Below are 25,104 nucleotides of genomic sequence, written 5' to 3' on the forward strand. Positions count from 1 at the left end.
TGGGGGCCAGAGCAGCGAACAGTTTTGACTGGGCTGAGCGGGAACTGTACTTCCTCAGTGGTAGGGAGGCGAGCAGGCCAGAGGCTGATGAACGCAGTGCCCTTGTTTGGGTGTAGGGCCTGATCAGAGCCTGGAGGTACTGAGGTGCCGTTCCCCTCACAGCTCCGTAGGCAAGCACCATGGTCTTGTAGCGGATGCGAGCTTCAACTGGAAGCCAGTGGAGAGAGCGGAGGAGCGGGGTGACGTGAGAGAACTTGGGAAGGTTGAACACCAGACGGGCTGCGGCATTCTGGATGAGTTGTAGGGGTTTAATGGCACAGGCAGGGAGCCCAGCCAACAGCGAGTTGCAGTAATCCAGATGGGAGATCACACACCCAGATATAGCACACGCACACACACATAGATATAGCACACACACACACACACACACACACACACACACACACACACACACACACACACACACACACACACACACACACACACACACACACACAGATATAGCACACACAGCACCAGATATAGCACACACACACACACACACACACACACACACACACACACACACACACACACACACACACACACACACACACACAGATATAGCACACACACCGCCAGATATAGCACACACACAGATATTGCATACACACCCAGATATAGCACACACACCCAGATATAGCACACGCACACACACCCAGATATAGCACATGCACACACACCCAGATATAGCACACACACACACACACACACACACACACACACACACACACACACACACACACACACACACACACACACACACACACACACACACACACACACACACACACAGATATAGCACACACACACACACACCCAGATATAGCACACACACCACCAGATATAGCACACACACCACCAGATATAGCACACACACACCCAGATATAGCACACGCACACACACCCAGATATAGCACACGCACACACACCCAGATATAGCACACACACACACACACACACACACACACAGACACACACACACACACACACACACACACAGATATAGCACACACAGCACCAGATATAGCATACACACACACACACACACACACACACACACACACACACACACACACACACACACACACCCAGATATAGCACACACACCACCAGATATAGCACACACACAGATATAGCACACCCACCCAGATATAGCACACGCACACACACCCAGATATAGCACACGCACACACACCCAGATATAGCACACACACACACACACACACACACACACACACACACACACACACACACACACACACACACACACACACACACACACACACACACACACACAGATATAGCACACACACCACCAGATATAGCACACACACAGATATAGCACACACACCCAGATATAGCACACGCACACACACACAGATATAGCACACGCACACACACACAGATATAGCACACGCACACACACACAGATATAGCACACGCACACACACCCAGATATAGCACACACACACAGATATAGCACACACACCACCAGATATAGCACACACACAGATATAGCACACACACCCAGATATAGCACACGCACACACACCCAGATATAGCACACACACACACACACACACACACACACACACACACACACACACACACACACACACACACACACACACACACACACACACACACACACACACACACCCAGATATAGCACACACACACAGATATAGCATACACACCCAGCTATAGCAGATATATAAACTTGGAGTCGCAACACACATGTTGTGTGTTCCTCCCACTACAACTCAGGAAAGCATACAGTTTATTAGGCTACAGATGAAATATGTTCTGATGAACTTCACAGGGTGGTGAAAGTGCAAGGTGACGAACTTGATGCTCTTTTCCAATAAATATTGAGGGTCTTATTCTGGTGACATGATGATCGATGCCTAGCTGCCGTTTGACATAATCTTGCTATTTATGACCATAATAATCTCATCAGGTAGACTATACCCGAGCTGTTGGCTAGAGCACACGTGCCAATACCAGAGTGGGCACATTCGCTATATAACACATCCTTTTTTGAGACAAAACCATCAGTAGAGTTTGAAATGCGATGGAAACCTGTTTAACTTGTGCTTTTTTATTTGGTACATGGGCATTTAACCGCAAAGGTTATTTTATGTCAATTTGATGGAAACAACTCTGATTTTTGAATGTCCGCATCAAAATCTGTTGCCAATTTCCACTCAATATGATTCCAGCTTTTTAGATAAGACGAATTCACAAGAAAAGTTCAAGATAAGCCATACAACAACTTTATACCTAACAATTACATTCAGTATGTTTACATTTCTTTCAGAATTTCTTTCAGCTTTCAACGCCCCATAGTTGACCATGTAAAATAAATATGAGGAGGTACATGTATGTTGCTAAATCACATTATAAACCTTGAAGACTTCCTTATCCATGACATGATTCAGTTTTAAAACATTCACTTTTCACTGAGACATGCTATAACAATATCACTGAAAAACTGATTTTGTTTTTAAAAGGCAATTTCCAGGTTTTGTTGCCAGGGAGGATAAGGGGGCGTAGTCTTCGTCCCAAATGGCACCCTATTCCTTGCATAGTGCACAACTTTTGACCAGAGCCCTACCTATGGGTGACATGTGGGATGCAGTCGAAGTATGATCATTTTGCCTTCAGCTTTATGGTTCTGTTTCCACTCTCACAGAGGTATCATATTGGGGTTTATGGGCACTGACAACACTTGTCTTTTAAGACAGGGTTTCCCAAACTCAGTCCTGGGGCACCCCCTGGGTGCATGTTTTGGTTTTTGCCCTAGCACTACACAGCTGATTCAAATAACCAACTCATCATCAAGCTTTGATTATTTGAATCAGCTGTGTAGTGCTAGGACAAAACATTTAATGTGCTCTCTCTCTGCCTCTCTCTCTCTCTGCCTCTCTCTCTCTCCCTGCCTCTCTCTCTCCCTGCCTCTCTCTCTCTCCCTGCCTCTCTCTCTCTCCCTCCCTCTCTCTCTCTCCCTCCCTCTCTCTCTCCCTCCCTCTCTCTCTCTCTCTCTCTCTCTCTCTCTCTCTCCCTCTCTCTCTCTCTGTCTCTCTCTCTCTCTGCCTCTCTCTCTCTCTGCCTCTCTCTCTCTCTGCCTTTCTCTCTCTCTGCCTCTCTCTCTCTCTGCCTTTCTCTCTCTCTCTGCCTCTCTCTATCTCCCTGCCTCTCTCTCTCTCCCTGCCTCTCTCTCTCTCCCTGCCCTCTCTCTCTCCCTCCTCTCTCCTGCCTCTCTCTCTCTCCCTGCCTCTCTCTCTCCCTGCTCTCTCTCTCTCCCTGCCTCTCTCTCCCTGCCTCTCTCTCTCTCCCTGCCTCTCTCTCTCCCTGCCTCTCTCTCTCTCCCCCTGCCTCTCTCTCCCTGCCTCTCTCTCTCTCCCTGCCTTTCTCTCTCCTGCCTCTCTCTCTCTCTGCCTCTCTCTCTCTCTGCCTTTCTCTCTCTCTGCCTCTCTCTCTCTCTCTCTCTGCCTCTCTCTCTCCTTCTCTCTAGATGTGGCCATAGGAGCACCCAAAGAAGATGACTACGGTGGAGCGGTTTACATTTACCATGGTGATGCCACAGGAATCGTCACCAAATATTCTATGGTAAAGACACTTTCAATGGTTAGACACAACAAGTAATCAACACCTTGGGTGCATCATAATCTGTTTTTCAATTCTAGTTTAGTGAGCGCGTACAAACACACCGTATTATGTTAGCAATAAAGATAAGATCACAGCTACATCTATGTTGACACAGCAGCAGTATCCACAATTACACCCTATTCCCTATAGTGCACTACTCTTCAACAGATCCCTATGTGCACTGAATAGGGAATAGGGTTCCATTTGGGAAGCAACCTCTGACCAATGTGTTATAATGACCCAGGTGGTAATGTTATCCTGGGAGGAGATTTTACACACACACGCACGCACCCACGCACACACACACACAGGAGTGTGTTTTCATTAACCTGTAGTCCGGTACAAAGTACTGATCTAATGTCAAGACACACTCACACACACACAGAAGTGTGTTTTCATTAACCTGTAGTCCGGTACAAAGTACTCATCTAATGTCAAGACACACTCACACGTACGCAGGAGTGTGTTTTCATTAACCTGTAGTCCGGTACAAAGTACTCATCTAATGTCAAGACACACTCACACAAACACAGGAGTGTGTTTTCATTAACCTGTAGTCCGGTACAAAGTACTCATCGAATGTCAAGACACACTCACACAAACACAGGAGTGTGTTTTCATTAACCTGTAGTCCGGTACAAAGTACTCATCTAATGTCAAGACACACTCACACAAACACAGGAGTGTGTTTTCATTAACCTCTAGTCCGGTACAAAGTACTCATCGAATGTCAAGACACACTCACACAAACACAGGAGTGTGTTTTCATTAACCTGTAGTCCGGTACAAAGTACTCATCGAATGTCAAGACACACTCACACAAACACAGGAGTGTGTTTTCATTAACCTGTAGTCCGGTACAAAGTACTCATCTAATGTCAAGACACACTCACACAAACACAGGAGTGTGTTTTCATTAACCTGTAGTCCGGTACAAAGTACTCATCGAATGTCAAGACACACTCACACAAACACAGGAGTGCAGAACGAAGGAAATGCAGAACAAAGGATCCCCACAATGGATATTAGCCCCATGAAACATTATACAGAGTGAGTCCCAAATGGCATTACTTAGCCAATATGTCCCAGGTCAAAGTAGTGCACTACATAGGGAGTAGGGTCCATCAGCAGTCCATCAGCTTTATCTACTGAAAGATACAGAGATACAGTATCAGGTGAAATGTAATAGTCTTCTCCAACCCTAGCCTTATTCAGTCTGTTATAGTAGTGGTAGCAGACAGTGGTCTGTTATAGTCGTGGTAGTAGACAGTGGTCTGTTATAGTAGTGGTAGCAGTCAGTGGTCTGTTATAGTAGTGGTAGTAGACAGTGGTCTGTTATAGTAGTGGTAGCAGTCAGTGGTCTGTTTTAGTAGTGGTAGCAGACAGTGGTCTGTTATAGTAGTGGTAGTAGACAGTGGTCTGTTATAGTGGTGGTAGTAGACAGTGGTCTGTTATAGTGGTGGTAGTAGTCTGTTATAGTAGCAGACTGGTGCTTCAAACGGTTAGACGGTATGACTCTGATCCCTACTGCTACAGTAATGTATTCACAGTGTTTGGTCTTCAGGTCAGTGTGTGTGCTTGCATGTATGTATATGTTCTATCTCACGTTTTATATCATTCATTGCAGAGAGTGTCTGGACAGAGCATTAACCCCACCCTCCAGATGTTCGGCCAATCAATCTCTGGCAATGTGGACATGGACAGCAATGGATATCCAGGTAGGGTCATATTATACAGTACAATACAGACATGATGCAACATAGCCAACACTAGGTGTAGGGCTAATGAAACACCTCGGGCCTACATCTCAACATAACCAACACTAGGTGTAGGGCTAATGGAACACCTAGGACCTACATCTCAACATAACCAACACTAGGTGTAGGGCTAATGAAACACCTAGGACCTACATCTCAACATAACCAACACTAGGTGTAGGGCTAATGGAACACCTAGGACCTACATCTCAACATAACCAACACTAGGTGTAGGGCTAATGAGACACCTAGGACCTACATCTCAACATAGCCAACACTAGGTGTAGGGCTAATGGAACACCTAGGACCTACAATTCAACATAGCCAACACTAGGTGTAGGGCTAATGGAACACCTAGGACCTACATCTCAACTTCATGTTGTTATTATATACAGTTGAAGCCGGAGGTTTACATACATTTAAGTTGGAATCATTAAAACTCATTTTTCAACCACCACAAATGTCTTGTTAACAAACTAGCTAGCTTGGCAAGTTGGTTAGGACATCTACTTTGTGCATGACACAAGTCATTTTTCCAACAATTGTTTACAGACAGATTATTTCATTTATAATTCACTGTATCACAATTCCAGTGGGTCAGAAGTTTACATACACCAAGTTGACTGTGCCTTTAAACGGCTTGGAAAATCCCAGAAAATGATGTCATGGCTCTAGAAGCTTCTGATAGGCTAATTGACATAATTTGAGTCAATTGGAGGTGTACCTGTGGATGTATTTCAAGGCCTACCTTCAAACTCAGTGCCTCTTTGCTTGACATCATGGGAAAATAAAAATAAATCAGCCAAGACCTCAGAAAACAATTGTTGACCTCCACAAGTCTGGTTCATCCTTGGGAGAGATTTACAAACGCCTGAAGGTACCACGTTCATCTATACAAACAATAGTACGCCAGTATAAACACCATGGGACCATGCAGCCGTCATACCACTCAGGAAGGAGACGCGTTCTGTCTCCTAGAGATGAACGTACTTTGGTGCAAAAAGTGCAAATCAATCCCAGAACAACAGCAAAGGACCTTGTGAAGATCCTGGAGGAAACACGTGCTAAATTATCTATATCCACAGAAAAAGATCGTAGAGACAAGATCCAGGGACAAAGGTCGTAATTTTTGGAGAAATGTCCTCTGGGCTGATGAAACAAAAATAGAACCGTTTGGCCATAATGACCATCTTTATGTTTGGAGGAAAAAGGGAGAGGCTTGCAAGCCTCAAGAACACCATCCCAACCGTGAAGCAAGGGGGTGGTAGCATCATGTTGTGGGGGTGCTTTGCTGCAGGACGGACTGTTGCACTTCACAAAATAGATGACATCATGAGTTAGGAAAATTATGTGGATATATTGAAGCAACATCTCAAGACATCAGTCAGGAAGTTAATGCTTGGTCGCAAATGGGTCTTTCAAATGGACAATGACCCCAAACATACTTCCAAAGTGGTGGCAAAATGGTTTAAGGACAACAAAGTCAAGGACTTGGAGTGGCCATCACAAAGCCCTGACCTCAATCCTATAGGAAACTTGTGGGCTGAACTGAAAAAGTGTGTGCGAGCAAGGAGGCCTAGAAACCTGACTCAGTTACACCAGCTCTGTGAGGAGGAATGGGCCAAAATTCACCCAATTTATTGTGGAAGGCTTATGGAAGGCTCCCCAAAATGTTGGACCCAAGTTAAACAATTTAATACAAATTGAGTGTTTGTTAACTTCTGACCCACTGGGAATGTGATGAAAGAAATACAATCTGAAATAAATAATTCTCTATTTTTATTCGGACATTTCCCATTCTTAAAATAAAGTGGTGATGCCAACTGACCTAAAACAGGGAATTTTTTACTGGGATTAAATGTCAGGAATTGTGAAAAACTGAGTTTAAATATATTTGGCCAAGGTGTATGTAAACTTCTGACTTCAACTGTACCTGCTTGATTAGATTTAGAAATGAATACATAAAATGAACTCAGAATCAGCAGACAAAGTAAAGAATGTCCAAAGATCTTTGTTGCATTGTTCAGTCGTTCTCCTGTCTGTCTGACTCTGAGTGGTTACTGGTCAGCCAGTAACACTCCTGTCTGTCTGACTCTGAGTGGTTACTGGTCAGCCAGTAACACTCTTGTCTGTCTGACTCTGAGTGGTTACTGGTTAGCCAGTAACACTCCTGTTACTGGGCTCCACATCAATCGTGGACATTTAGAACTAGAACAGAAAACAACAGGTATGAGGACCCACAAAGGTCATCACTTGTTAATGATGACCTTTGTGCATCGTGCTATATCTTCAAAGAATGAGAGAAATCTGCTGCGCTCATTGGTTGTTCTTTCATTGCAGATATTACCATTGGTGCATTTATGGCTGATAGCGTGGTGTTATTGAGGTAAGTGGTTGTAAGTCAGGCTTTGTTCCAATGTACATACCAGCATACCACCTTGAATGCAGGCCCAATACGTTGCTCAATTGTAATTGGGACTATGCTAGTGTAGATATAGGAACATAGTAGTATAAAGACATACAGTGGAACATAGTAGTATAAAGACATACAGTGGAACATAGTAGTATATAGACATACAGTGGAACATAGTAGTATAAACACATACAGTGGAACATAGTAATATAAACACATACAGTGGAACATAGTAATATATAGACATACAGTGGAACATAGTAGTATAAACACATACAGTGGAACATAGTAATATATAGACATACAGTGGAACATAGTAATATAAACACATACAGTGGAACATAGTAATATAAACACATACAGTGGAACATAGTAGTATAAACACATACAGTGGAACATAGTAGTATATAGACATACAGTGGAACATAGTAATATAAACACATACAGTGGAACATAGTAGTATAAACACATACAGTGGAACATAGTAGTATATAGACATACAGTGGAACATAGTAATATAAACACATACAGTGGAACATAGTAGTATATAGACATACAGTGGAACATAGTAGTATAAACACATACAGTGGAACATAGTAGTATAAACACATACAGTGGAACATAGTAATATAAACACATACAGTGGAACATAGTAATATAAACACATACAGTGGAACATAGTAATATAAACACATACAGTGGAACATAGTAGTATAAACACATACAGTGGAACATAGTAATATAAACACATACAGTGGAACATAGTAGTATAAACACATACAGTGGAACATAGTAGTATATAGACATACAGTGGAACATAGTAATATAAACACATACAGTGGAACATAGTAGTATAAACACATACAGTGGAACATAGTAGTATATAGACATACAGTGGAACATAGTAATATAAACACATACAGTGGAACATAGTAGTATATAGACATACAGTGGAACATAGTAGTATAAACACATACAGTGGAACATAGTAGTATAAACACATACAGTGGAACATAGTAGTATATAGACATACAGTGGAACATAGTAGTATATAGACATACAGTGGAACATAGTAATATAAACACATACAGTGGAACATAGTAGTATATAGACATACAGTGGAACATAGTGGTATAAACACATACAGTGGAACATAGTAATATAAACACATACAGTGGAACATAGTAGTATAAACACATACAGTGGAACATAGTAGTATATAGACATACAGTGGAACATAGTAGTATATAGACATACAGTGGAACATAGTAATATAAACACATACAGTGGAACATAGTAGTATATAGACATACAGTGGAACATAGTAGTATATAGACATACAGTGGAACATAGTAGTATATAGACATACAGTGGAACATAGTAATATAAACACATACAGTGGAACATAGTAGTATATAGACATACAGTGGAACATAGTGGTATAAACACATACAGTGGAACATAGTAATATAAACACATACAGTGGAACATAGTAGTATATAGACATACAGTGGAACATAGTGGTATAAACACATACAGTGGAACATAGTAATATAAACACATACAGTGGAACATAGTAGTATATAGACATACAGTGGAACATAGTGGTATAAACACATACAGTGGAACATAGTAATATAAACACATACAGTGGAACATAGTAGTATATAGACATACAGTGGAACATAGTGGTATAAACACATACAGTGGAACATAGTAATATAAACACATACAGTGGAACATAGTAGTATATAGACATACAGTGGAACATAGTAGTATATAGACATACAGTGGAACATAGTAGTATATAGACATACAGTGGAACATAGTAATATAAACACATACAGTGGAACATAGTAGTATATAGACATACAGTGGAACATAGTAGTATAAACACATACAGTGTAACATAGTAGTATATAGACATACAGTGGAACATAGTAGTATATAGACATACAGTGGAACATAGTAGTATATAGACATACAGTGGAACATAGTAATATATAGACATACAGTGGAACATAGTAGTATATAGACATACAGTGGAACATAGTAGTATATAGACATACAGTGGAACATAGTAGTATATAGACATACAGTGGAACATAGTAGTATATAGACATACAGTGGAACATAGTAATATATAGACATACAGTGGAACATAGTAGTATAAACACATACAGTGGAACATAGTAGTATAAACACATACAGTGGAACATAGTAGTATATAGACATACAGTGGAACATAGTAGTATATAGACATACAGTGGAACATAGTAGTATAAACACATACAGTGGAACATAGTAGTATATAGACATACAGTGGAACATAGTAGTATATAGACATACAGTGGAACATAGTAGTATAAACACATACAGTGGAACATAGTAGTATAAACACATACAGTGGAACATAGTAGTATATAGACATACAGTGGAACATAGTAGTATAAACACATACAGTGGAACATAGTAGTATATAGACATACAGTGGAACATAGTAGTATATAGACATACAGTGGAACATAGTAGTATAAACACATACAGTGGAACATAGTAGTATAAACACATACAGTGGAACATAGTAGTATATAGACATACAGTGGAACATAGTAGTATAAACACATACAGTGGAACATAGTAGTATATAGACATACAGTGGAACATAGTAGTATATAGACATACAGTGGAACATAGTAGTATAAACACATACAGTGGAACATAGTAGTATAAACACATACAGTGGAACATAGTAGTATAAACACATACAGTGGAACATAGTAGTATATAGACATACAGTGGAACATAGTAATATAAACACATACAGTGGAACATAGTAGTATATAGACATACAGTGGAACATAGTAGTATAAACACATACAGTGGAACATAGTAGTATATAGACATACAGTGGAACATAGTAGTATATAGACATACAGTGGAACATAGTAGTATATAGACATACAGTGGAACATAGTAATATATAGACATACAGTGGAACATAGTAGTATATAGACATACAGTGGAACATAGTAGTATATAGACATACAGTGGAACATAGTAGTATATAGACATACAGTGGAACATAGTAGTATAAACACATACAGTGGAACATAGTAGTATAAACACATACAGTGGAACATAGTAATATAAACACATACAGTGGAACATAGTAGTATATAGACATACAGTGGAACATAGTAGTATATAGACATACAGTGGAACATAGTAGTATAAACACATACAGTGGAACATAGTAGTATATAGACATACAGTGGAACATAGTAGTATATAGACATACAGTGGAACATAGTAGTATAAACACATACAGTGGAACATAGTAGTATAAACACATACAGTGGAACATAGTAGTATATAGACATACAGTGGAACATAGTAGTATAAACACATATAGTGGAACATAGTACTATATAGACATACAGTGGAACATAGTAGTATATAGACATACAGTGGAACATAGTAATATAAACACATACAGTGGAACATAGTAGTATAAACACATACAGTGGAACATAGTAGTATAAACACATACAGTGGAACATAGTAGTATATAGACATACAGTGGAACATAGTAGTATAAACACATACAGTGGAACATAGTAGTATAAACACATACAGTGGAACATAGTAGTATAAACACATACAGTGGAACATAGTAGTATATAGACATACAGTGGAACATAGTAATATAAACACATACAGTGGAACATAGTAGTATATAGACATACAGTGGAACATAGTAGTATAAACACATACAGTGGAACATAGTAGTATATAGACATACAGTGGAACATAGTAGTATATAGACATACAGTGGAACATAGTAGTATATAGACATACAGTGGAACATAGTAATATAAACACATACAGTGGAACATAGTAATATAAACACATACAGTGGAACATAGTAGTATATAGACATACAGTGGAACATAGTAGTATAAACACATACAGTGGAACATAGTAGTATATAGACATACAGTGGAACATAGTAGTATATAGACATACAGTGGAACATAGTAGTATATAGACATACAGTGGAACATAGTAATATAAACACATACAGTGGAACATAGTAATATAAACACATACAGTGGAACATAGTAATATAAACACATACAGTGGAACATAGTAGTATATAGACATACAGTGGAACATAGTAGTATAAACACATACAGTGGAACATAGTAGTATATAGACATACAGTGGAACATAGTAGTATATAGACATACAGTGGAACATAGTAGTATATAGACATACAGTGGAACATAGTAATATAAACACATACAGTGGAACATAGTAATATAAACACATACAGTGGAACATAGTAATATAAACACATACAGTGGAACATAGTTGTATGTTGTATTGTTTTGGTTGTAGGTCCATTGACACTATGTTTTATTGTATTGGTTGTAGGTCCATTGACACTATGTTGTATTGTATTCGTTGTAGGTCCATTGACACTATGTTGTATTGTATTGGTTGTAGGTCCATTGACACTATGTTTTATTGTATTGGTTGTAGGTCCATTGACACTATGTTGTATTGTATTCGTTGTAGGTCCATTGACACTATGTTGTATTGTATTGGTTGTAGGTCCATTGACACTATGTTGTATTGTATTGGTTGTAGCTCCATTGACACTATGTTGTATTGTATTGGTTGTAGCTCCATTGACACTATGTTGTATTGTATTGGTTGTAGCTCCATTGACACTATGTTGTATTGTATTGGTTGTAGGTCCATTGACACTATGTTGTATTGTATTGGTTGTAGGTCCATTGACACTATGTTGTATTGTATTGGTTGTAGGTCCATTGACACTATGTTGTATTGTATTGGTTGTAGGTCCATTGACACTATGTTGTGTTGTATTGGTTGTAGGTCCATTGACACTATGTTTTATTGTATTGGTTGTAGGTCCATTGACACTATGTTGTATTGTATTGGTTGTAGGTCCATTGACACTATGTTGTATTGTATTGGTTGTAGCTCCATTGACACTATGTTGTATTGTATTGGTTGTAGGTCCATTGACACTATGTTGTATTGTATTAGTTGTAGGTCCATTGACACTATGTTGTATTGTATTGGTTGTAGGTCCATTGACACTATGTTGTATTGTATTGGTTGTAGGTCCATTGACACTATGTTGTATTGTATTGGTTGTAGGTCCATTGACACTATGTTGTATTGTATTGGTTGTAGGTCCATTGACACTATGTTGTATTGTATTAGTTGTAGGTCCATTGACACTATGTTGTATTGTATTGGTTGTAGGTCCATTGACACTATGTTGTATTGTATTGGTTGTAGGTCCATTGACACTATGTTGTATTGTATTGGTTGTAGGTCCATAGACACTATGTTGTATTGTATTGGTTGTAGGTCCATAGACACTATGTTGTATTAGTTGTAGGTCCATTGACACTATGTTGTATTAGTTGTAGGTCCATTGACACTATGTTGTATTGTATTGGTTGTAGGTCCATAGACACTATGTTGTATTGTATTGGTTGTAGGTCCATAGACACTATGTTGTATTGTATTGGTTGTAGCTCCATTGACACTATGTTGTATTGTATTAGTTGTAGGTCCATAGACACTATGTTGTATTGTATTGGTTGTAGGTCCATAGACACTATGTTGTGTTGTATTGGTTGTAGGTCCATTGACACTATGTTGTATTGTATTGGTTGTAGCTCCATTGACACTATGTTGTATTGTATTGGTTGTAGGTCCATTGACACTATGTTGTATTGTATTGGTTGTAGGTCCATTGACACTATGTTGTATTGGTTGTAGGTCCATTGACACTATGTTTTATTGTATTGGTTGTAGGTCCATTGACACTATGTTGTATTGTATTGGTTGTAGGTCCATTGACACTATGTTGTATTGGTTGTAGGTCCATTGACACTATGTTTTATTGTATTGGTTGTAGGTCCATTGACACTATGTTGTATTGTATTGGTTGTAGGTCCATTGACACTATGTTGTATTGTATTGGTTGTAGGTCCATTGACACTATGTTGTATTGTATTGGTTGTAGGTCCATTGACACTATGTTTTATTGTATTGGTTGTAGGTCCATTGACACTATGTTGTATTGTATTGGTTGTAGGTCCATTGACACTATGTTTTATTGTATTGGTTGTAGGTCCATTGACACTATGTTGTATTGTATTGGTTGTAGGTCCATTGACACTATGTTGTATTGTATTGGTTGTAGGTCCATTGACACTATGTTTTATTGTATTGGTTGTAGGTTCATTGACACTATGTTGTATTGTATTGGTTGTAGGTTCATTGACACTATGTTGTATTGTATTAGTTGTAGGTCCATTGACACTATGTTGTATTGTATTGGTTGTAGGTCCATTGACACTATGTTGTATTGTATTGGTTGTAGGTCCATTGACACTATGTTGTATTGTATTGGTTGTAGGTCCATTGACACTATGTTGTATTGTATTGGTTGTAGGTCCATTGACACTATGTTGTATTGTATTGGTTGTAGGTCCATTGACACTATGTTGTATTGTATTGGTTGTAGGTCCATTGACACTATGTTGTATTGTATTGGTTGTAGGTCCATTGACACTATGTTGTATTGGTTGTAGGTCCATTGACACTATGTTGTATTGTATTGGTTGTAGGTCCATTGACACTATGTTGTATTGTATTGGTTGTAGGTCCATTGACACTATGTTGTATTGTATTGGTTGTAGGTCCATTGACACTATGTTGTATTGTATTGGTTGTAGGTCCATTGACACTATGTTGTATTGTATTGGTTGTAGGTCCATTGACACTATGTTGTATTGTATTGGTTGTAGGTCCATTGACACTATGTTGTATTGTATTGGTTGTAGGTCCATTGACACTATGTTGTATTGGTTGTAGGTCCATTGACACTATGTTGTATTGTATTGGTTGTAGGTCCATTGACACTATGTTGTATTGTATTGGTTGTAGGTCCATTGACACTATGTTGTATTGGTTGTAGGTCCATTGACACTATGTTTTATTGTATTGGTTGTAGGTTCATTGACACTATGTTGTATTGTATTAGTTGTAGGTCCATTGACACTATGTTGTATTGTATTGGTTGTAGGTCCATTGACACTATGTTGTGTTGTATTGGTTGTAGGTCCATTGACACTATGTTGTATTGTATTGGTTGTAGGTCCATTGACACTATGTTGTATTGGTTGTAGGTCCATTGACACTATGTTGTATTGGTTGTAGGTCCATTGACACTATGTTGTATTGTATTAGTTGTAGGTCCATTGACACTATGTTGTATTGGTTGTAGGTCCATTGACAGTATGTTGTATTGTATTAGTTGTAGGTCCATTGACACTATGTTGTATTGTATTGGTTGTAGGTCCATTGACACTATGTTGTATTGTATTGGTTGTAGGTCCATTGACACTATGTTGTATTGTATTGGTTGTAGGTCCATTGACACTATGTTTTATTGTATTGGTTGTAGGTCCATTGACACTATGTTGTATTGTATTGGTTGTAGGTCCATTGACACTATGTTGTATTGTATTGGTTGTAGGTCCATTGACACTATGTTGTATTGTATTGGTTGTAGGTCCATTGACACTATGTTGTATTGTATTAGTTGTAGGTCCATTGACACTATGTTGTATTGTATTGGTTGTAGGTCCATTGACACTATGTTGTATTGGTTGTAGGTCCATTGACACTATGTTGTATTGTATTGGTTGTAGGTCCATTGACACTATGTTGTATTGTATTGGTTGTAGGTCCATTGACACTATGTTGTATTGTATTGGTTGTAGGTCCATTGACACTATGTTGTATTGTATTAGTTGTAGGTCCATTGACACTATGTTGTATTGTATTGGTTGTAGGTCCATTGACACTATGTTGTATTGGTTGTAGGTCCATTGACACTATGTTGTATTGTATTGGTTGTAGGTCCATTGACACTATGTTGTATTGGTTGTAGGTCCATTGACACTATGTTGTATTGTATTGGTTGTAGGTCCATTGACACCATGTTATATTTGGTGTTTAGGTCCCGGCCAGTGATCACTGTGGAGGTGTCTATCTACCTGCCTGTCTCCATCAACATCTCTGTGCCTCAGTGTCACGAGGGACCACAACACCTCAACTGTTTCAACGCAAGAGTCTGCCTGCTCTTCAGAGGAAAACACCTGCCAGGACAGATAGGTGAGCACTAATACAACTACACACATCTGTGTTCTGGCGTGGTCCTGGTTGACTGTTCTAGCGTGTTCCTGGTTGACTGTTATGGAGTGGTCCTGGTTGACTGTTCTGGAGTGGTCCTGGTTGACTGTTCTGGAGTGGTCCTGGTTGACTGTTATGGAGTGGTCCTGGTTGACTGTTATGGAGTGGTCCTGGTTGACTGTTATGGCGTGGTCCTGGTTGACTGTTATGGCGTGGTCCTGGTTGACTGTTATGGCGTGGTCCTGGTTGACTGTTAAGGCGTGGTCCTGGTTGACTGTTATGGCGTGGTCCTGGTTGACTGTTATGGCGTGGTCCTGGTTGACTGTTATGGCGTGGTTCTGGTTGACTGTTATGGTGTGGTCCTCATTGACTGTTATGGTGTGGTCCTGGTTGACTGTTCAGGCACAGATAGAACAATGAGCCAGTTTTACCGGATGTACATTGAGCAAAAATATAAACACAACATGTAAAGTGTTGGTCCCGTGTTTCATGAGCTGAAATAAAACATCTCAGAAATGTTCCATACACACAAAAAAGCTTATTTCTCTCAACCTGAAGGTTTGACTTATCAAAAAGCTGATTTAAACAGCATGATCATTACACAGGTGAACCTTGTGCTTGGGACAATAAAAGGCCACTCTAAAATGTGCAGTTTCGTCACACAACACAATGGCACAGATGTCTGAAGTTTTGAAGGAGCGTGTAATTGGCATGCTGACTGCTGGAATGTCCACCAGAGCTGTTACCAGATAATTTACTCAGACCATGTGTATGTGGGCGAGAAGTTTGCTGATGTCAACATTGTGAACAAAGTGCCATATGGTGGTGGGGTTATGGTATGGGCAGGCATAAGCTACGGACAACGAACACAATCACATTTTATCGATGGCAATTGTAATTCACAGATGTATTGAGATGAGATCCTGAAGCCTATTGTCGTACCATCCATCCGCCATCACCTCATGTTTCAGCATGATAATTCATGGCCACATGTTACAAGGATCATACCAGATACTGACTGGTTTTCTGATCCACGCCCCTACCTTTTTGTTTTTAAGGTGCACTACATGACCATAGGTATGTGGACACCTGCTCGTCAAACATCTCATTCCAAAATCATAAGCATTAAAATGGAGTTGGTCCCTCTTTTGCTGCTGTAACAGCCTCCACTCTTCTGGGAAAGCTTTTCACTAGATGTTGGAATATTGCTGCAGGGACTTGCTTCCATTCAACCACAAGGGCATTAGTGAGGTTCGGCGATTAGGCCTGGCTCACAGTCAGCGTTCAAATTCAATGCCATTGTATGATGTAGCGTTAAGATTTATTTTCACTGGAACTAAGGGGCCAAGTCCGAACCATGAAAAACAGCCCCAGTCCACTATTTCTCCTCCACCAAACTTTACATTTGGCACTATGCATTGGGGCAGGTAGCGTTCTCCTGGCATCCGCCAAACCCAGATTAGTCCGTCAGACTGCCAGATGGTCAAGCATGATTCATCACTCCAGAGAACACGTTTCCACTGATCCGGAGTCCAATGGTGGGAGCTTTACACCACTCCAGCCGATGCTTGGCATTGCGCATGGTGATCGTAGGCTTGTTGGCCATGGAAACCCATTTCATGAAGCTCCCGACAAACAGTTATTGTGCTGACGTGGCTTCCAGAGGCAGTTTGGAATTTGGTCGTGAGTGTTGCAACTGAGGACAGACAATTTTTACATGTTTCAGCACTCTGCAGTCTTGTTCTGTGAGCTTGTGTGGCCTACCACTTTCGCGGCTGAGCCATTGTTTCTCCTAGATGTTTCCACTTCACAATAACAGCACTTACAGTTGACCGGGGCAGCTCTGACTAGTTGGAACGGTGGCATGTTGAAAGTCACTGAGCTTTTCAGTAAGGCCATTCTACTGTCAATGTGTGTCTATGGAGATTTTATATCTGTGTGCTCGATTTTATACAATGTGGCTGAAATAGACAATTTGAAGGGGTGTCCACATACTTTTGTATATATAGTGTATTTGTGACCAACAGATGCATATTTGTATTCCCAGCCATAGATTAGGGCCTAATTCATTCATTCCAATTGACTGATTTCCTAATATGAACTGTAACTCAGTAAAATCTTTGAAATTTGTAGCATGTGGTGTTTACATTTTTTTCAATATATAAATCTGAGGTATCTGTTTGGCATTTCCACTCACTACCAAATATGGTGGGAGAAAATGGAGCGAGATGGATTTTGTCCGGCATTTGGCTAATTTTGTTACCGATGAAACATTTGATCTCTGTACAGTTTTTTGTTCCCAAAACTACAATCTCTTACAACAGAGTAGACTAAGTTTTGTAGACCTTCCCCTTTGCAAAGTAAAAAAAAATGTGTTGTTTACAAAGAGTGCAATAGCAAATTGAGTTATTGCACACGCACACTTCAGAGTAGGCGTTCCGTAGCGGAAATATTCAAATACATGCTAAAATGTGCCCATAGGATCTCGCTAGCTCCTGCTTGGCTCTGCCCACCTTTGCTTTTTTCTGCCCATTATGAATCATTTGCTCCCATTGGAAATTACAGGCTGTGGTTTATCTTGGCGTAGTTATAAAAAATATTTGGTTTAGGTGTGGCCCTGGTTGACTGTTTAGGTGTGTTGTGGTCATGGTTGTGTCTGTGGGTTTGGTCATGCTTGATCCCCCCCAGGACAGGGAAGTAGCCTGCTGGTATAGTTTGGTAACGACGCCTGGGCCGGTAATGAACACTCAACGCCCCTCCTTTCCGCCTGGCAGGGTGAGCTCATGGAAGGCGCTCCCGTACACACATAAGCGTGCACACGTGGAATGAATCAATGTCACACACACACACACACACACACACACACACACACACACACACACACACACACACACACACACACACACACACACACACACACACACACACACACACACACACACAGTACCCTTTTGGTTCTGACTGGGGTCTATGCTGCTGTCCCTCCAACTGTTTTACAGCATTTCACCACTCTGTGGCACTTACTGCAGACTGTGTATGTGTGCGCGCACGTGTGTGTGTGTTTGCTCGTGCGTGACGATGATTGATTCCACGGATTTCAAAAAAATGATGTCTGTTCAGAAATGAAAATATTGTTGATCAATATCAGAGAAAGTTTTGTAATCTAAGTCTAATTGCTGCAAAAAAAATGTATAGCTATCAATTTAAACACCTTCGATACCAAACTGGAGAAGAAACAGAACTATGTCCCTTTAGATATGGTATATTATAAACAGAAATGTTTGAAAGCATTTGGAGGACATGTACTGAGTATACCAGACATTAGGAACACCTTCCTAATATTGAGTTGCACACCCCTTTGCTCTCAGAACAGCCTTAATTAGTCGGGGCATGGACTCTACAAGGTGTCTGAAGCATAATGTTCACAATGTTTTGTATACTGAGTGTATGTTGATCATCTTGGATAATGTTTTGTGTACTCCGTGTTTGTTGATCATCTTGGATAATGTTTTGTGTACTCCGTGTTTGTTGATCATCTTGGATAATGTTTTGTGTACTCCGTGTTTGTTGATCATCTTGGATAATGTTTTGTGTACTCCGTGTTTGTTGATCATCTTGGATAATGTTTTGTGTACTCCGTGTTTGTTGATCATCTTGGATAATGTTTTGTGTACTCCGTGTTTGTTGATCATCTTGGATAATGTTTTGTGTACTCCGTGTTTGTTGATCATCTTGGATAATGTTTTGTGTACTCCGTGTTTGTTGATCATCTTGGATAATGTTTTGTGTACTCTGTGTATGTTGATCATCTTGGATAATGTTTTGTGTACTCCATGTATGTTGATCATCTTGGATATTGTTTTGTGTACTCCGTGTATGTTGATCCTCTTGGATATTGTTTTGTGTACTCTGTGTATGTTGATCCTCTTGGATAATGTTTTGTGTACTCTGTGTATGTTGATCATCTTGGATAATGTTTTGTGTACTCCATGTATGTTGATCATCTTGGATATTGTTTTGTGTACTCCGTGTATGTTGATCCTCTTGGATATTGTTTTGTGTACTCTGTGTATGTTGATCCTCTTGGATAATGTTTTGTGTACTCCGTGTTTGTTGATCATCTTGGATAATGTTTTGTGTACTCCGTGTTTGTTGATCATCTTGGATAATGTTTTGTGTACTCCGAGTATGTTGATCATCTTGGATAATGTTTTGTGTACTCCATGTATGTTGATCATCTTGGACAATGTTTTGTGTACTCCATGTATGTTGATCATCTTGGATAATGTTTTGTGTACTCCGTGTATGTTGATCCTCTTGGATAATGTTTTGTATACTGAGTGTATGTTGATCATCTTGGATAATGTTTTGTGTACTCTGTGTTTGTTGATCATCTTGGATAATGTTTTGTGTACTCCGTGTATGTTGATCATCTTGGATAATGTTTTGTGTACTCCGTGTTTGTTGATCATCTTGGATAATGTTTTGTGTACTCTGTGTATGTTGATCATCTTGGATAATGTTTTGTGTACTCCGTGTATGTTGATCATCTTGGATAATGTTTTGTGTACTCCGTGTATGTTGATCATCTTGAATAATGTTTTGTGTACTCCGTGTTTGTTGATCATCTTGGATAATGTTTTGTGTACTCCGTGTATGTTGATCCTCTTGAATAATGTTTGGTATTTGTGTTGCTTGAAGTAGATAAACAATTTTAAAAAATGAATTGTAAAAAAAGAATCCTCGAGCAAACTCCTTAAAACCTCTTTGGCGCTGGCGTGCAGCTAGCGACCCACCTCGACAACATCCGGTGAAATTGCAGTGCACCAAATTCAAAATACAGAAATAGTAATAATAAGCATTCATGAAAATACAAGTGTTATACATTGGTTAAAAGAAAAACTTCTTGTTAATCCAGCTGCTTTGTCAGATTTCAAAAAGGCTTTATGGCGAAAGCACACCATGCGATTATGTGAGGACAGCGCCCCGCTTACAAAAGCATACAAACATTTTCCAACCAAGTAGAGGAGTCACGAAAGTCAGAAATAGCGATAAAATGAATCACTTACCTTTGAAGATCTTCATCTGGTTGCAGTCACAAGAGTCCCAGCTACACAATAAATGTTTGTTTTGTTTGATAAAGGCCCTCTTTTATATCCCAAAAACTCAGTTTTGTTGGCGCGTTTTCTTCAGTAATCCACTGGCTCAAAGGCGGTCAAAACAGATGGTCTCTCTCCTCTCTCCCCAGAGTTGTTGTATAACCTGACAGCTGGTCTTTCTCCTCTCTCCCCAGAGTTGTTGTATAACCTGACAGCTGGTCTTTCTCCTCTCTCCCCAGAGTTGTTGTATAACCTGACAGCTGGTCTCTCTCCTCTCAACCCAAAGTTGTTGAATAACCTGACAGCTTGTCTCTCTCCGCTCTCCCCAGAGTTGTTGTATAACCTGACAGCTGGTCTCTCTCCTCTCTCCCCAGAGTTGTTGTATAACCTGACAGCTGTTCTCTCTCCTCTCTCCCCAGAGTTGTTGTATAGCCTGACAGCTGGTCTCTCTCCTCTCTCCCCAGAGTTGTTGTATAACCTGACAGCTGTTCTCTCTCCTCTCTCCCCAGAGTTGTTGTATAGCCTGACAGCTGGTCTCTCTCCTATCTCCCCAGAGTTGTTGTATAGCCTGACAGCTGGTCTCTCTCCTCTCTCCCCAGAGTTGTTGTATAACCTGACAGCTGTTCTCTCTCCTCTCTCCCCAGAGTTGTTGTATAACCTGACAACTGGTCTCTCTCCTCTCTCCCCAGAGTTGCTGTATAACCTGACAGCTGGTCTCTCTCCTCTCTCCCCAGAGTTGCTGTATAACCTGACAGCTGGTCTCTCTCCTCTCTCCCCAGAGTTGTTGTATAGCCTGACAGCTGGTCTCTCTCCTGTCTCCCCAGAGTTCTTGTATAACCTGACAGCTGGTCTCTCTCCTCTCTCCCCAGAGTTGTTGTATAACCTGACAGCTGGTCTCTCTCCTCTCTCCCCAAAGTTGTTGTATAACCTGACCACTGGTCTCTCTCCTCTCTCCCCAGAGTTGTTGTATAACCTGACAGCTGGTCTCTCTCCTCTCTCCCCAGAGTTGTTGTATAACCTGACAGCTGGTCTCTCTCCTCTCTCCCCAGAGTTGTTGTATAGCCTGACAGCTGGTCTCTCTCCTCTCTCCCCAGAGTTGTTGTATAACCTGACAACTGGTCTCTCTCCTCTCTCCCCAGAGTTGCTGTATAACCTGACAGCTGGTCTCGCTCCTCTCTCCCCAGAGTTGTTGTATAGCCTGACAGCTGGTCTCTCTCCTCTCTCCCCAGAGTTGTTGTATAGCCTGACAGCTGGTCTCTCTCCTCTCTCCCCAGAGTTGTTGTATAGCCTGACAGCTGGTCTCTCTCCTCTCTCCCCAGAGTTGTTGTATAGCCTGACAGCTGGTCTCTCTCCTCTCTCCCCAGAGTTGTTGTATAGCCTGACAGCTGGTCTCTCTCCTCTCTCCCCAGAGTTGTTGTATAGCCTGACAGCTGGTCTCTCTCCTCTCTCCCCAGAGTTGTTGTATAACCTGACAGCTGGTCTCTCTCCTCTCTCCCCAGAGTTGTTGTATAATCTGACAGCTGATGTGGATAAGAGGCAGAGGAGCCAGTCTTCCAGAGTGTACTTCATTCAGAACGGAGCCCAGATCAGCTCAATGAGCAACGAGCTCAGTCTGGACATCAACAGAGAGGATTGCCAACAGTACACTGCATATGTTAAGGTGAGTCCCTAGAAGTCATTTAGTTTGTCGCAGTGCTTTGCTTTATCTTGGCCAGGTCGCAGTTGTAAATGAGAACTTGTTCTCAACTGGCCTACCTGGTTAAATAAAGGTGAAATAAAATAAATCAATAAAATGTGGGCCTGTGGTTGGCAATGCCAAGGTTGTGGGTTCAATTCCTGTAGAGATCACAAAAGAAAGGTCCCTTTTCCTCAGAGCAGAGTGTCCCCAGCGGTCAAAGCTGGTTGCAATGATTATCAGTTTTTTTGTCGTAAAGTCACGGTCAGGTTGTATACTGGTTGTATAAGGAAGTTTGTTTAACGTCAAGAAGACATCTTCTGGTTGACCAACAGAGACCAGTGGGTTGTAGTCTCACACACCAGACTGTGTTGTGTGCCACCAGGTTAAGGTGATAGTATACTGTATAATATAATAATAATATAATATAATATGCCATTTAGCAGACGCTTTTATCCAAAGCGACTTACAGTCATGTGTGCATACATTCTACGTATGGGTGGTCCCGGGAATCGAACCCACTAGCCTGGCGTTACAAGCGCCATGCTCTACCAACTGAGCTACAGAAGGACCATGACTTCTCATCCAGAAAACATGTTTACAACTAGATATGATGTCGTTAAGATGTGATGTGCCCTGATGTTGCCCTATTTGTCCCAGTTAGCTGGTTCAGTTGGAGCTATTGTGTCCATGTCCTCCACTGAACTCTTTCTCATGGCAACTGGGTTATTCAAGCAGTGTTTGTCAAGCTGTTTTCTTTCTGTTTGTTTTGATGTTCTGAAGCGACGTTCAATCCCCATAGCATCTCCGGTGGCAACTCCCGTTCAGTCTTAATAGTTTTGACAGGCGCAAAACAATGTTGAAATTGTAGGCAAGGCAAACAAAACAAAGGTGAATCATGTTGGCTATAATCATTGTTCCTTCTCATTTTTTTTCAGCACTGAGCAAATTTCAGGTCTGCTGTGCAACTTTCAACACACGTTTACAGTGAACACTGAGGCTGAACCCCCTTTAAATTCCAGTTATAACAGGGGCCAAGTATTCTACTGTGGATGTTTGATCATAATGTAGTCCTACCAGAGTGGCCTACAATCGATAAAAATGGAGAAGAATGCATCCCATAACATTCTATCATTCAGCCTACAGTAGCAGCAATGATTGGTGTTAAATGTAGAAAAATCTACATTCCATGAGACTTTAGAAAAAACATGCAGTGCTTGACATGAATAACCTGTTTATCCACTTCACCTTCAGACAAGGAAGTGACTGAAAATGTGTTGTTTGACGCAAGAAACCACAAAATACAATTAATCAGTCAAATTATGCTACCCTCTGCCTGTTGACTACTTAGCTTATTGAAGACTGTTTCAAAATATAACACTGCCCCTTTAAAACATAAAAAAGCTCTTTACCTGACTCGCTTTTCAAAGATGGCTTGAAGTGCTCTTGTAGGAAGCAACCACTCCCCCATTGTTGTCTAGAAATGAGCTATAACTGTGCTAATAACTAATTAGCAAAGAACATTAACAAATTTGCACAGGTGGCTACATGCAGCTCTCGCTTTGATCTCAAGCATATCTATTCGCGACCCCTCATACTGTAAACAGTCCAGTTCAAAGTGAATGGCACAGATCCATATATGGCAATGGTCTATTTGCATATTGGCTTACTGCAGCTCTGATTGGTTAAGAGTATGGGCCTGAGTCATGGCTGTCAATGCAATAAAATCCTACTCCGATGCGCTCCACAAGAAAATCTCTTGCACAGTTAGTGTTGCATACTAATAAGTCTTGCATAGTTTTTTTTCAGTATGTTACGTTGAAGGTGGCTAATATTTTGTTGATTCGAGCACAATTTCCACAGTTGAGGGAAACGTTGATAGTGTTAACTCAAGGGGAAAACTCTAGAAAGTTGAGGGAAGTTCAGTCTCGTTCTGCGAGGGCTGATATTTCTTCTGCATGGCAGTCCGAAGGGAGCAGTGCGCAGCTTAGAGGGAACATTGGCTATAATATACACTGCTCAAAAAAATAAAGGGAACACTTAAACAACACAATGTAACTCCAAGTCAATCACACTTCTGTGAAATCAAACTGTCCACTTAGGAAGTAACACTGATTGAGAATAAATTGCACATGCTGTTGTGCAAATGGAATAGACAACAGGTGGAAATTATAGGCAATTAGCAAGACACCCCCAATAAAGGAGTGGTTCTGC

The 25,104-nt window shown here is 40.5% G+C and overlaps 2 protein-coding genes across 2 annotated transcripts in view; one reads left to right on the top strand and one right to left on the bottom strand.

Moving 5' to 3' along the window:
* The window catches only part of LOC127909421 (uncharacterized), a 202,774-nt gene that overhangs the window by 172,586 nt on the left and 5,084 nt on the right, over positions 1–25,104 (bottom strand). The gene's annotated exons all lie outside the window — the stretch shown is intronic.
* The window catches only part of LOC118378207 (integrin alpha-9-like), a 185,405-nt gene that overhangs the window by 53,815 nt on the left and 106,486 nt on the right, over positions 1–25,104 (top strand). Inside the window, 5 exon segments of the mRNA XM_052470796.1 lie at positions 3,560–3,654; positions 5,321–5,411; positions 7,791–7,836; positions 15,944–16,098; positions 22,715–22,875. Of these exon segments, the coding sequence (XP_052326756.1) occupies positions 3,560–3,654; positions 5,321–5,411; positions 7,791–7,836; positions 15,944–16,098; positions 22,715–22,875 (548 nt within the window).

The sequence above is a fragment of the Oncorhynchus keta genome, chromosome 2, assembly GCF_023373465.1.
Source record: "Oncorhynchus keta strain PuntledgeMale-10-30-2019 chromosome 2, Oket_V2, whole genome shotgun sequence".
NCBI classification, from domain to species: Eukaryota; Metazoa; Chordata; class Actinopteri; order Salmoniformes; family Salmonidae; genus Oncorhynchus; species Oncorhynchus keta.